The sequence below is a fragment of the Callorhinus ursinus genome, unplaced genomic scaffold, assembly GCF_003265705.2.
Source record: "Callorhinus ursinus isolate GAN/ISIS: 27379988/994484 unplaced genomic scaffold, GSC_fseal_2.0 scaffold46, whole genome shotgun sequence".
NCBI classification, from domain to species: Eukaryota; Metazoa; Chordata; class Mammalia; order Carnivora; family Otariidae; genus Callorhinus; species Callorhinus ursinus.
The window spans coordinates 7,614,651-7,625,445 of NW_027397108.1; the positions used below are offsets into that span (position 1 = coordinate 7,614,651).

General features: G+C 56.6%; 1 protein-coding gene across 6 annotated transcripts in view; it reads right to left on the bottom strand.

The window, feature by feature from the left end:
* MEAK7 (MTOR associated protein, eak-7 homolog) overlaps positions 1–9,733 on the bottom strand; it is a 24,082-nt gene extending 14,349 nt beyond the window's left edge. Inside the window, exons 1-4 of one of the 6 annotated variants that reach the window (XM_025860490.2) lie at positions 9,489–9,733; positions 7,814–8,039; positions 3,629–3,663; positions 1,377–1,554 (exon numbers count right to left, since the gene is read on the bottom strand). In XM_025860490.2, coding sequence (XP_025716275.1) covers positions 1,377–1,529 — 153 coding nt within the window. In that variant the 5' untranslated portion in view covers positions 1,530–1,554; positions 3,629–3,663; positions 7,814–8,039; positions 9,489–9,733. Of the gene's footprint in view, positions 1–1,376; positions 1,555–3,628; positions 3,664–5,330; positions 5,505–7,239; positions 7,330–7,813; positions 8,040–9,488 lie in introns of those variants that run through there. The other 5 variants (XM_073882344.1, XM_025860491.2, XM_025860492.2 and 2 more) reach the window with 5 other exon arrangements.
* Positions 9,734–10,795: the final 1,062 nt, after the last annotated feature.

The following is a 10,795-nucleotide window of genomic DNA, read 5'->3' on the forward strand; positions in this document are numbered from 1 at the left end:
CTTTTTTACTCCAACATGCACTGTGATTTGCTCCAGGGATTACAAAAAGATGGACAGAAACAGCAAATCACAAACTGAATCATGAGCTTCCTCCGAGCAGGGTCTGAAAACCGGGTTCTTTCCAACGGCTCGCTGTGTCTGGAGTCTGGGACAGCACGGATATTCAGAGGCTCTCGTAAGGCAGGTTCCCAAGCTCATTCCTATTTGTCAGTGTTTTCCAGGTTATCCTGAAAAAGCAACCTCTGCTGCTACTCCCGAAGAAACTTTCTTCAGTCACCAGGGTTTTCTGACCAACTTTTCACCCTCCGTACGGTGATACACACACATGAACACTGTTACCCACCCTGCCCTCAAGCCTTTCATTGGTCTGGCTGGTCCTGCCTGCTTCAGCTTCGTGGGTGCCTGGGTCTAGTGGAGATCCATATACACCCACATGTACACGCGCACATGCACACACCCACGTGGCTATGACCCCGATAACCTCCCTCATCTTTGAAGTGAGCATGTTGGGGGATCCCCAAGGCCCCCACCAGCTCCCACTCGGCACATTCTAGAGGAGGCGGCTACTAGATTGCCTTCCCCTGATACAGCCCTTCCCCATCACCCAGGAAGATGGGCTGGTGGAGTCTCTTTGCCACTGTCTTGCTCAGTCTGGGCACTCAAACATGCTGTTAAAAAAAATCCCATGGAGGGGCACCTAGATGGCTCAGTCAGTTAAGTGTCTGCCTTTGGCTCAGGTCCTGGGATCAAGCCCTGCATCAGGCTCCCTGCTCAGCGGAGAGTCTGCTTCTCTCTCCGCCTCTGACCCTCGTCCCTGCTTGTGCGCTCTGTCTCAGATAAATAAATAAAAATCTTAAAAAAAAAAAAAAAAAAAAGCCCCATGGAACAGGGTGAAAAGATGGGGGAAACAGGCAATTTTAACCCCTTGGCAGGTAAAACTTAAATGTGAAACTTCATTATTTTGTTAGGAGTGCCAGAAAAATCCTAGGACATCAAACATTCACAAATACATCTGAAGGCAAAGTACACTTGAAACCGTGGTTACTGGACCCACGAACCCCGCTAAAGCAGCCGGTCACCCGGTCTCAGAGGGAAATCAGGGGACAAAGTTTTAAGAGACGGGACACAGGGCTGGCCCCTTTGGTCGATCTCAAGGTAGAAGTGTCCCCCAAAACATGGCACTACAGAGATGGAGCAGAGCAGCTGAGACAGACCCTGCATCCTGCAACACAGAAGATGCAGACCACCTGCCTTTTCCAGAGAATGCACTTGGCAGTGTTGCGTCGGACCACGACAGAGAGCTGCTTCAGGCCCGAGGGCCCCAGCGCGCAGCACCTGCTCAAGCCCACCCACTAAAAGCCACGTGTGGCTCTTGCCTTTAGCGCCTTCAGAGAGAAGGATCGGGGCGAGGTACTGGGGCTGTGCGTCTCCGACGACAGAGCATCAAAGAGTCTATCGATCTCCGCCTGCTCCTCAGGAAGAAACCGTGAGCAAAACTTCTGCCCCGACTGGCTTCTGCTGTTCCCCATCTCTCCTCGTATCTGGCACAATTCTCTGCAGAAGACACCACATTAGAGATCAAGTTAGAGAGCTCACAGAGAATAAATGTTGGTTAGGATACATGGTCAATTACTCAATATTGAGTTAGCTGCAAAAAAGTGGCTAAAACTCATCAGAGCTACATCAGGGAGTGAATGCAAATCTGGCGAGAAAACCGGCCCCCGAGGCCTGGGGTCTCTGCAGGCACATGCGTGCTCGCCAAGCAGTCTGGATTTCTTTATCTGAAAACACAATTTAGGTACACTAATGTACCTAAAAGGTAGAAAAATCAGTATCTTCATCGAAATACTCTTATTTTCAAAACCTAACTTGAAACAAGTCTGTAAGGCTGGCTGATCACACGTATTTGAGTAAAATCGACACCTTGAAAATACCACCTAGGAAGCAAGCGTGGGACTGGGCCAGCTCTGCCCTGTGATCCTGGCTCCGCCCCCAGCAGCTACAAGGGCTGGGGCGGGTTCCAGAAGCTTCCGTGCCTCCACGTCCTCCTGTGTGAAATGGCAATCAGCACACCCTCCGACAGAGGTCGGGGTGACCACTGGGTGAGTTAGTCCAAGCAAAGGGCTGAGAAGGTGCCCGTGACCTTCAAGGGACAGCCAGAGACAGGCACCCCAAGGCCCAGGGGCCTTGTTCATTGTCACAGACCCCATTACAGAAAGGGGTTGAGTGCTGTCAGATCTGGGAGTCAAACAGAAAAGCACAGAGAGGAAAAAAAATATCTTAAGAGGCCAAGTGCAGTGGCTTATTCCTTCCATCCTTAGACTTCACCTGGAAGCCGGCGTCGGTGAAACTGCTGGAGAGAAAAACACCTTCTCCCCCAGCCCAGGAGTGAACAGCCTCCCGCCACGTCAAGGCGGGGAGCCGGGAAGGGGAGGGCAGGCCAGCCCAGGCCCCCAAGATCTGGCTGATCAATCCCCCAAAAGGAAACGGGGTACAGTTCCAATTTTTCTTCCTTCTTACTGAGGGGAGATTCACTTAACGTGAAACTAACCACTTTAAAATCAACAATTCTGCAGCATTTAGTGCATTCACAGTGTGGTGCAACCACCACCTCTACCCAGCTCCGAAATGTTTTCGTCGCCCCCAAAGGACACCTCGCGTCCATAGCAGTCACTCCCCACCCCATCCCCCAGCCCCTGGGGCCACTCATGTGCAGTGTCTGTGGGTGTCCCCCTTCCAGACAGTCCACATACATGGAACGACACGACCTGTGGCCTTGTGGGTCTGGTCTCTTCCCATCAGCATATGGTTTTCGAGGCCCATCCATGGCCCAACCACGTTGGGTTTACCCGTTCATCTGTTGTTGGACAGTTGGGCCATCTCTACCTACCGGGTATCGTGAATAGTGCTGCCACGAACAGAGGGCACACAGACTTGTTTGCGTCCCTGTTTTCAGATTGTGGGGTACAGACCTGGGAACCGAGAGGCCCCGGGTCGTACGGTAATCCAATGTTTCATTTGCGAGGAGCCACCAAACGGTGTTCCGTTTTCCATTCCCAGCAGCAAAGCACAAGGGCGCCAATCTCTCCGTATCTTGCGTGATGCTACCACCCAGCCATCCTGGCAGGGGACCCATCGGCCCTGCAGAGGACGACGCCGGCCAGGACTCGGACAGGGACCTCGGCCCACGTGCACAGGCAGCTGGAGAGGAGAGCTCACACAGGCCAGCCTGGGGCTCTCACTCACAGGCCACCTGATCTAGATGCTTCCACTCCTCAAGGTTCTCAGCAGCATGACAGCCAAGAAGAAAAACCTACAGCCCTGGGCTCAAGGGCCAGCCTGCGTGAGGCTCTCCCTGTCTCTGACACAGTGGGGACTGTGTCAGCTGGTGCTTGGTCCCCTCCAGGGGCACGGCCCAACCAACCGCCAAGAAAACACCGGATCATTGTCACCCAACTCTCCCTGGGCCCCTCGTTTTGTTATTCTGCTGAAGTCCCGAAAATGGTAAATATATAAAAATGCAACCCTAGTGATTCTATTTCACTCAGATGGGGGCTTCCTGCCAAAGATATCAACTTTTTCACTCCCAGAAAACCTTAAGGTTTGTGAGCGAAGGCCCGAGACTTACCGAAACGCTAGAAGGGATGAAGGTCTCGCCAGCACCTGGGAGGGGGAAGATTTGAGAGATCAGCACAGCATCACGTCAGAGCTGGACTCTAACGGAGGCATGTGGTCCACTCGGGACATCAGAGTCTAGTCCCCTCTCTGGCTCAGAGGGCCCTCACCGTCCACCTCTGCACACCACCACCCTACATAGCCTTCGGGTTCCAAGCCTGCTTGGTGTTCCTGACCTTCCTAGAATGGACAGTCGCCTCAACTGAAATGGGGCACAGGACCCCCCCCCCCCCCCCTTCCCCCCCCCCCCCCCCCCCTCTCCAGGTTCATGCCTGACTTGCCTGCTCAAACCTGTAAGTCCCAAGAGACTCTGTCCTCCAACCACCGGCCTAGCACCTGAGCCACCTGGGGCACGCAGGCCCGGCGCCATGGCATCCCGGGCCAGCCGGTCAGGTGAACCAGCCCCTTCTCCACCTGCCTGCTGGGCTCCCATATACAAATTCCAGGCCGGCCCGGCCCCGGGTGCTGAAAGAGCCCAGGTGCTCCCCCACCGGGACCCGCTCCCAACCCCTACTGCACTCAGAGGCCCCTTGGATTAGCGCCACTCGCTCAACCACCACGACCCGTCCCCCACCCAGGGATGGGCTCCAGGATGCCCTCATTCCTGCAGCCCATGCCCCCACCAGGCCCAAACCACAGCAGGGACTCCACACATGCGATTCCATGTGCTAGCGCAAAAGCCACCAGGGAGAGCCAGCGGCGAGGACGGGAGGTCCAGCCGAGCCACCTCCGGCTCGCTTTACCACTGATGCCATCTGACCCCGCCTTGCCTCCCGATCCCCCAAATCCTGAGCCCGCCCTGCTCAAAGTCAGGGAATCGCTCTACCAGCGGGATGCCAGTCTCTTTAAGGGGGACACCTGGAGCTAAAAGACCACTCTTAGTTTCCATGTCCCAGGGGAGGAAACAGTGCACGTGGGGGCTGTGCCACTAAGGGGCCACAGATCACGCCTCCTCCAGCATGCGGGCCCTCCTGCATCTACTCCTTGCATCAGTGACTCCGTGTCCCCCAGGGCCAGGCCCCGTCACAGAGCAGAAGAGCCTCAGGCAGGCGCCGGCCTGCAGGAACGTTCCGTTCACCGGGGAGAGACAGACAAGCGCAGCCGGGTCAGTGGGGATCCAGGTCAGAACACAGGAGTCCAGAGTCAAAAATGTCCCGAAGGACACATTCCGGCTGGGTCTTCAGGCACCCACAGGTGCCTCACCTGGGCAGTGGGGACTGTGCGCGCAAAGGGGCCGGGTGCAAACCATGATCACTGAGGCCTGGTGTGGGGAGGGGAACCAGAGGCTACAGAGCAAGACCCCCTGGTCTGCCCCTGCCCAGCCCACCCCAACCTCCTCCGCTGACCCGCCAGAACAGGTTCCTCCAGTGTTGGCTGAAAACAGAGCAGCCTGGCCAGCCCTCCTGGGGGCCCTGATTGCTGCGGGGAAGGAGCAGGGACGGGCAAGCCGCCCACACAGACAGGGGAGGTGCAGACCATCAGAGTGGGGTGGGCACAGGGCAGCGCCAGGAGGAGACACCAGGGAAGGCTCGGGAACAGGCATGCTAGCAATCCAGGAGGGGAAGGGGGAGAGAAGCCTCAGGCAGGAGCTACGGGCCTGGAGTCAGGAGGGCAGGGAGGACAGCAGCTTCAGAGAAGGGCCCCGGGCTCCGTACCAGTGTTCCTGGCGTCCCCGGAGCGCTCGGGAGGGGGCGCAATGGCCAACAGCTCCCAGGGCAGGGGCAGGGGCAGGATGAAGGAACAGCAACTGCAGCAGGCGTCCCCACCCCCCACTTCGTCCGTCCCAGCCTCAGTCACGGTGGTCCTGCCCAAAGTCTCTCCAATCAACTCTAGGGAAGAAATGAAGGCCTGTGATGCGCCCCTATGTCTCCCCAAATACAACTTCCTGAACTAACTTTCAGTCCCTGTCAATGGTTTTCTCCTGGGACCACCCCAGGTGTGCCTCCCTAAGTAGGACAGCCCGTTTTCCTGGCAAGTTGTGCACAAAACAACCCTACGCTGGCCTGAGCCTTCTGGAAGTTTACGTATATCAAGTTCTCTTTCAGGAGGAAGCACCTCCATGTTACTTTAAGACTCCTTGCATCAGGGGTTCTCCTCTGGGGGTCGTTCTGTTCCGCAGGGCACATCCGGCAGTGAGGCTTGGTTGTGATAAGAGCATTTAGTGGGTAGAAAGCAGGGGTGCTAACTATCCTACACCACACAGGACAGCCCCCACAGATTACCCGGCCCCAAATGTTAGTAGGGCTTAAGGTGACAAACTGGTTTTCCAAGATGCCGAGCAGTGGGGCAGAGCTGAAGGGCGGGCACTGAAACGCCCAGATGATCCTTAATGCTTGCCTCTCGGCACAGAGGCCCTGGGCTCTGCCCTCTGGGCTCTGCCCTCACGGTGGAAGCAAAGACGGGCAGCCCTGAGGTCAAGTTCTGACACTAGTTGGTTTGAGGACTATGGGCAAGTTACCAAGCCTTTTCCAACTTTAGTATAATGAGGAAAGTACCACCAGCCCCATAATGAGGTAGAAGCGATTAAATCAGGTTAACGCAGGGCGTTTAATTCTGCTTTCTGGGGTCCAGAGATGGAGACAGATGGGCCCAAGCAAGGCAAGTTTGAATCCCTGCGCAGGAACAAGGGAAGCAGCCCAGCTTGGAAGCAAGCAATGCCCTCAGTGCTGGGGGAGAGCCAACAGTTTTCCTGCAGAACGGAGCTGCGCTTCCGGCTGGCGTCCTAGGATACCTGTCAGTCCTCAGAGCCTCCCCACCTGGCTCCTGTCCTCGGGGTGCTCTCCCCCTCTGGCCTGCCAACATCCAAGGGGCCACTGTCCTGACCGCAGTCACCTGGCCCTCAGTGCCCCCTTTCTGCTGAGAGTTCAACCACCGTATCTGGACATCCGGACTTCAAGCCGTTTACATCCCAGCATCAGGAGCCTTTCTGCAAAGGGTCAGCTGGGGCGGGGGCAGACTCCCTGCTGGTCGAAAGGTGCTGGACCGGTCCTGTTCTCCCCTAGGCTGGCTTCCCTTCCTCCAGGGAGCCCCGCTGACTCATCTGCCCGGGTGTTAGCCTGGGAGTGGTTTTGTTTTTCTCCCCTCTGTGCTAGGTTTAGCCACCAGCTCCACTCTCCTGGGACAAAACTAGTAAAATGTGATCAGTACAGCAACCCCCAACCCCACCCACAGTCCAGTATAAACCCCCTGATGCCTCCTCCCACAGATGCTCCCCAGGTCTTCCCGCGTCTATGCCGCCTCTCTCACTGCCCCTCCCCCAAACGGGCAGCAACTCTGGGGACCCTCTGATCTTGACCACGCGAAAGGCAGAAGATGCGGGATGATTTTGCGCTCCGACTGACCACACGGGGAGACCCTCCCTCCCTCCCGCGCAGCTGTCCCGAGGGCCCCCCACCTCTCCCACCCTGGGGCCAAGAGGAGCGGGCAGCCAGGGGGGCAGGGCCAAGGCCCACTCCAGGCACCGTTCTCTCCCGTGTCTGGTGCCATCGCCCCCGATTCCCCCCCGCCTCCCCGGGATCGGCTGCTCCCTCCCGGCCACTGGGCCAGCGCCCCCGCTCAGCTCACCGCAGCCCACCGCCCCAGCACCCACCGGAATGGGCCAGTCGGGTCGCCGGCATGGATTTTCCCTTGAAGCAGCCCGCCCCCGTTGCCAGGCGAGGGCGCTGACGGGCAGCTATCTACCCCAATAGCAGACGTGGAAGCTGAGGGGGCCGAGCCCTAGAAGGAACCCAGCCAATGGCCATGCACCTCATGGGGCGGGGCGGGGCCCGCAGGCCGGAAGGAGCGCCTGGGCGGGGTGGGGTTCCCGCGGGTGCGGCTGGGGAGGAGCTGGAAGGCGGACTAGGAAAGAGAGTAGCAGCTGGGGACAGGGGGGGAGTCTGGGCTGGGGTCGAGAGAAGCAGCTGGGCCGTGGGAACGGCTGGGACAGAGGGTAGTGGGCCCAGTGGAGACAGTGAGGGAAGAGGCGGGTAACCCGCTGCGGGACGCTCCTGCGGATCCGGACCCAGGCAGCTCTCCTGTGACACCCCTCGCCCTGCCACCTCTGGTTTTGGCCAGGGGCCCCTCCCACCTAAACAGAGTGCAGCCTCCTGAGCCGGAGCTTGCGCCCCCCCTCCCCCCCCCCCCCCCGCCCCCTTACCTCCTCCGGGTAACCAGGTCCTCTGCCTGCATTCTCATCTCCTCCTTCCCAGCAGCATTTAAACGTGCCCACGGGGCGCCTGGGTGGCTCAGTCGGTTAAGCGTCCCACTCTTGAGTTTCAGCTCAGGTTGTGATCTCGGGGTCGTGGGGTCAAGCCCCGCGCTCAGTGGGGAGTCCACTTCGCTCTCTCCCTCTGCTGCTGTCCCCCAGCCCACTCTCTCTCTCTCTCTAAAAGAAAACAGAGAAGAAAAAAACGTCTGTTCCAGCCTTGATAAAGACTCTCCCTGGCCCCCACCCCCTTCATTCCCACTTCCCTTCCCTTCATTCCTCAAACCCCTGAAACCTGGCCCCGGCAGCTTGTCCCTAAGTCCAGCAGGCACTTTCACAGTGCGCATCCTCCTCATTATTAAAGCCCTCCTTTCTGGGCATCCGAGTCACTAGTCCCTGGCTTCTCTCTTCCTCTCTCCCAGGTAGTTTTCACCCAGGCTCCACTGGCTTCTGCTTTGCTGGAGGTCCTCCCGCTGCTCTCCCCAGGCTGCGCATCCCTCCCTAACAGCCTTCCTCATGACTTCTATTCCACCTGTCTGCTGTGCTAAGCCCCAAGCCTGCACTTTGACCCCATATGTTTGCTTATCAGGCATCTCCACAAGGCTGCACCCGAAATTCAGCCCAGCCGAAACTCAGCCTCTTCCCTCCAAAACCGCTCTTTACTTCCTTCCTTAGTGCATGTCAGCACCTCCCACGCCTCCTCCCTCTTCCTCCGGGTTCTGTTTTACTTCCAAGATAGCTCCTGCATCCACCCCCTTTCTCTCCAAGTCCCCAGGAGGCCCCTCTCCAGGCCAGACTGCAAGAACAGCCTCCTTCCTGGCCTCTTTGTCTCCTCCAGCCCATTCCCCCTGCTCCCTACTGGAGCCAATGGAGCACTTAATGCCCAAATACCTGTCCTGCCCCTAGACTGAGAGCTAGTAGCCCAAGATCAGCTGGGCTATTCATCAGGCCCCAATGACAGACATAGGGAAAGCCAGCTGGTGGTTTTCAACTGTTCCTAAAGTTCACAAGGAAGATTATTTCTCAAGGACACATGGCTGCACCTGTAAAGTATCATAACGATCCCTTTGAGTAATAAATGTTTTTTTTTTTTTTAAAGGTTTTATTTATTTACCTGACAGAGAGAGAGCACAAGCAGGGGAAGCGGCAGGCAGAGGGAGGGGAAGCAGCAGGCTTTCCGATGAGTGGGGAGCGGGACAAGGGGCAGATCCCAGGACCCCGGGATCATGACCTGACTGTAAGGCAGACACCTAACAGACTGAGCCACCCAAGGGCCCCGATTAATGAATGTTTTACTGAAAAAGAACTTTGAACTCCAAAATCATAGATCAGCAACAACTTTGCTGTTTGACATTCCATCATTAGGAATGAAACTTCCTGCTCCCGCCTGGAGAATTTAAACCAACTTTGCCAGAGAAGAGCCTGGATTTGCAACCCAGGTGCAGAGCTCCAGAATAGCTTTGCGGTTCCCAAGAGAACAGAAGCCGGTCCCCTTTGCAGGCCTGACCTGATGTTGATCCCTTCCCACATGGCCCTGCTTTGCCCCCAAGCCCGTGGAAACACTGCTTCTTTCAGCCTTCACCCAAACTCCACTTTCCACAAAATCCGATGAAAGCTCGCTCTTTACCTTTGTCAGGTGAGCTGCCTCGGGGTTCCTGGTGCGGTGGGTAAAGAAACCTGCTTAGCCAGACGCCAGGGTTAATCCTGGGGTTCTTAGGCTGGTGGAATTTCAGTCCGAAAGAGGGAGGGCAGTACTTGTCTCTCCAGTTCATAAATGCGTATGGAACAGCAACAGGCTCTCAACATCTCGTGCTTCATCATCATCATCACCTGCACCTGCTGAAGGCATGTGAGGTGGGGGATGAGGATTACATTGAAGGGAGGGGCTGGCTGGGGGAGGGTCTGTAAAAGAGAGGTTTGGAACTGATCAAGGGCAAAAAACAAGCATATTGAGAGGCTATGGGGGAAACAGGTGGGAAATATACAAGGAGGTCTAGGCTTAAAAAGAACTCAAAGGCTATCTGAACATTTTCCTTTCTTGGGTCAAAGATGTATTGCCTTTCCAAACTTTTTTTTAAATTTTATTCATTCGTTTGACAGACACAGAGAGCACAAGCAGGGGGAGCGGCAGGCAGAGGGAGAAGCAGGCTCCCTGCTTGATCCCAGGACCCTGGGATCACGCCCTGAGGCGAAAGCAGATGTTTAACCCACTGAGCCACCCAGGCGCCCCTTTCCAAGCTCTTTCTGCCCATCCTTGTCTCCACTCTCCCTACCAATCAGATGCTTCCTGGCCATTCTCCAACTCTTAACCTGGACATGGGAGTTCCTTCCTTCCATGGGCCCTGCCTCAGGGCTGCACCTGGCTGATAGCAGCCTGCTAGGCACGGCTTCTTGTAGCAAAACTGGTCTGAGCACCAAGGCCTATGTGCCAGGTGAGGCAGATCCAGGAAAGCCAAGTGTCCCAAAGCCCAGCCAACCCCATGTCCTGCAGAACAACGACAGTGAATGGTCCCAGCTCTCCAGCTCATTCAAGTTAGCTTTCTGCCACCTGCAGTCAAGGTGGTAGAAGGATTGGGTCCCCCTGTATTTATGCACACATGCCGGCTCAGGGGAATAAGGGGGAGACCGACGTAGTTGGTTTGATAGTGTTCTGATCTCTAAAACCAGGGACTCCCCCTGTGCCCATTGCCTGCACCTGGGACGGCGCCACCACCCCCTGCCCTGGCTAGGCCCTGGCCGGCGGGAAATCCCTTGGTAACATCCACGGTGGCTGCTCTGTCCACAAGGTCCTCCTGCTCTCCCTCACCACGAGCCGGCGAGGCTAAGCCACATCATTGATACAATTGTCCTCCACGAAAAAGGCTTTTACTGGTCTAAGCAGTAAATGAGGGGTTGGCCGGCTTACTCTGTGAAAGGCCAGATAGTAAATACTTT